This window comes from Archocentrus centrarchus, chromosome 14 (assembly GCF_007364275.1).
Source record: "Archocentrus centrarchus isolate MPI-CPG fArcCen1 chromosome 14, fArcCen1, whole genome shotgun sequence".
NCBI lineage: Eukaryota > Metazoa > Chordata > Actinopteri > Cichliformes > Cichlidae > Archocentrus > Archocentrus centrarchus.
This window is the reverse complement of record NC_044359.1, coordinates 4,204,327-4,207,196: the sequence shown is the minus strand read 5'-3', so window position 1 is coordinate 4,207,196 and position 2,870 is coordinate 4,204,327. Positions and strand designations below refer to the sequence as shown.

At 44.8% G+C, this 2,870-nt stretch overlaps 1 protein-coding gene across 1 annotated transcript; it reads right to left on the bottom strand.

Annotated features, from left to right (window-relative positions):
• On the bottom strand, window positions 1–2,854 carry LOC115791782 (G protein-activated inward rectifier potassium channel 3-like). Its single transcript, XM_030746027.1, has 2 exons — window positions 1,720–2,854; window positions 1–430 (listed from the first exon to the last, which is right to left on the bottom strand). Exons 1-2 carry the CDS (start codon window positions 2,852–2,854, stop codon window positions 234–236), a joined length of 1,332 nt encoding a protein of 443 aa, XP_030601887.1. The 3' UTR covers window positions 1–233.
• Between the last annotated feature and the right edge of the window lie 16 nt (window positions 2,855–2,870).

Genomic DNA, 2,870 nt, shown 5'->3' with positions numbered 1-2,870 from the left:
ATCAGTTACTTAAAGTCACTTGTGTAATATCCGTGTACAAAAAGAGGTATGAAAGTCATGAATGGTCATGTTTGGCTTAAAAAAACAAAACACATTTTCTTAGTGAAAATGACCAGGTTCACCTACTTCTTCCACTAGATAGCAAAATGGTTACCTTTCCACCTCAGGAAAATAGATCAAATTATTGCAACCATAGATTCTCAGCTCCCATAAACAAGACCTGTTTCCATTTTCTAAAGAGGAGAATCCTCATCCTTTGCTCTGCTTCTGTCTCTTGCACTGAGTGGACACATTTGGACTTCGAATGTTTTGTCAAATCCACTGTAGTCCACGAGGAACGCCCCCTTTTCCAGGGAAATGCACGAGGCAAATCGGTGGCCCCACAGAATCTCATCCTGTGTGTAAGATGTCCTCGCCTGGCATGTCATACCTGCAGCAAATAGAGTATTGGTGGGTTAGGAAACTGTCCCTTTATTGGGAAAAAGACCTGACAAATAAATTCAGAACAGCATTTTATCAGGACACGACTGCACTGTATACAAGATTAAATGGAAGCACATCTTTTTCGCCGGGCTTCCATCCACAATTAGCCAGCACTGACCCGTAAGAAGGGAGTTTTTAAATGAACACAAATTCAAGACAGTTTTAGATGGTGTCCAGTAACCTCTGGGTCTTTAACCCAGCACAGAGTCTCAAACTCTGCCACCACAGCTACTAGTGATCAGGTATCCTTCTTTATACATGACACCTTGTCTTCCTGTCCCACATTCTGACTGACTCTAGTTTACAAAAGCCAAAGACTCTCACAAGAAATGCGTGGCTCAAAAAGAGGAGTTCTGCTTTATGGATGCATCTCTACTGAAGGCCAAAGATAATTAGCAGACAGAATAGAACAGTGGCTGAAGTAACAGTTAAAAGTTTTAGTAGTTATTGCAGTACAGAAGTGTACAAAAACTATGGGTCAATATCACAAAAGCTGCCTTTAGCTGCCATTTATGCTCCCATATCTTACACATATTTGGTGGAATTGCCTTCAGATATAATGTAGTACATTTGTACTTCATATAATGTGTCCCATATTGTCTTTGCCCCACATTTAGCATGTTGGGATCTGGTTAGTTCCTGTCCTACACAAACATGTACCATAGCTGCATGTTTCCACTTTAAAAATGGAAACAGAAAACAATAAAGTACTAGTTTAAAGCACTGGCTTGTATTTGAAACACCTGAGGTGGCATCTACTCCTCCCTCAGTTGGTTTCAGTTTGCCAACCATTCAAACAAGGCCAAACAACTAACACGAATCACCTTTACGACACCCTCCGTGGCCGCCAAGTTTCTCTGTAATTATACACAGTACAATACAGGCATCACAAGGTCAAATAGTAGTTCAATCAAGGTTATTATTGTACCATCCCCAAAATAACCAGTAAACATCACGACACGCAATCAAATAGCATTTCAAAAGGGAAAGATGGCCAATAATAATACACACATTTCATGAACCACAAAATAAGTAGTCAGAGATAGTCAGAGTGGACAGAACTGAGTTGTTCCTAAAGATCGTATATGGCTTTTCCATAGAGCCACACTTTACTCAATCTACCATTCACCTACTGGACAACTCTTTTTTTTTTCCTTTTCAAAGCAGATAAACGTGCAGAGTTGTAAATGTAGTTGCATCAGAATTAAACAGCACAAGCACAACACTTCTACAAACCTGATGCCTCCACAATGCCTTCCAGGATGACGATGATCTCCAGTATCTCCCTCTTCAAACGCTTGGCCCCCACCTCCCAGAAGGGGCTACTGTCATTGATGATATGGGTGATGGTTTGGGGCTCTACCAGGAGAAGCCTGTCTCCTCCAGTGTCATAGCCCAGATTGATTTCTGACTGCTCCAGTGGGATGAACTCACCCTCTTTGGTCTGCCTGGATTTGATCAGCTTGGCCCGGATTTTGGCATCCACCATGTGGCTCTCTCGAAGATCACCAATGCGGAAGAGCAAGCACAGCTTCTCGTCACGCTCGCAGATGACACAGTGCTTGCTGAAGATCAACGTCTGGGCTCTCTGCTGCGGCCGGGAGATTTTAACAAACATGCATCCCACCATCACAGCATCAATAATGGAGCCAGTGATGGACTGGCTCATCAGGAGCACCACACCTTCAGGACAATTAGCTGTCACCCTCCTGGTGCCATACCCAATAGTCCTCTGGCTCTCCAGCGACAGCAGCAGGGCTGAGAGGAAGCTGTCTACATTTTCAAAGCACGCCTGCCACTGCGAGTCGTGAACGTGCGCAATGTCGTCACGTAGCCAAGCACCTAAGAAGTAGATTCCACCAAAGGACATCCATGTGAGAATGTAGCACGCAGTGAAGACGAGAAGAAACCAGACATATTTGAGGTCTACTAACGTGGTGAAAATATCTGAAATAAAACGACTCTTGTCTTTAATGTGTCCCAGATTGACCCTGCACTTGCCATCCTTGGTGACGTAACGCTGGCGCTGATTGTTGGTAGTGACACATAATGGCTGCTCATCTCCCAGCAGCTTACAGCGCCTCCTGAAGCTCTTTGCACCGTGCCGCTTCTCTGTTGGAGCGAGAGGCATGCTGCCCCTCAAGGTTGATTGCCTCTGGGAGCTGAAACGTTTAAAGTGTCTATTACGATGCATGTGAAGAGGTTTCAATGTGTCTTCAGCTGGTCCTAGAGGAACTTCTTGGATGGTGCCCTGCTGAAGAAGGTCATGCTCAGCTGGAGTGAGCACTTGAGAGGACTGGCTGCAGGGACTCTCAGGCTGACACTGAGACCCCTCTTGGGATGGTGGGCGTGACGAGCAGTTTGTGATCATCGTGGATCAAAGTGAA

Excerpts from the sequence above, each read along its gene's own strand:
- LOC115791782 (XM_030746027.1), bottom strand. The coding sequence starts at position 2,854 with ATGATCACAAACTGCTCGTCACGCCCACCATCCCAAGAGGGGTCTCAG. Across the intron at positions 431-1,719 it reads AGGCATTGTGGAGGCATCAG|GTATGACATGCCAGGCGAGG; the intron begins GTTTGTAGAAGT and ends TATTTGCTGCAG.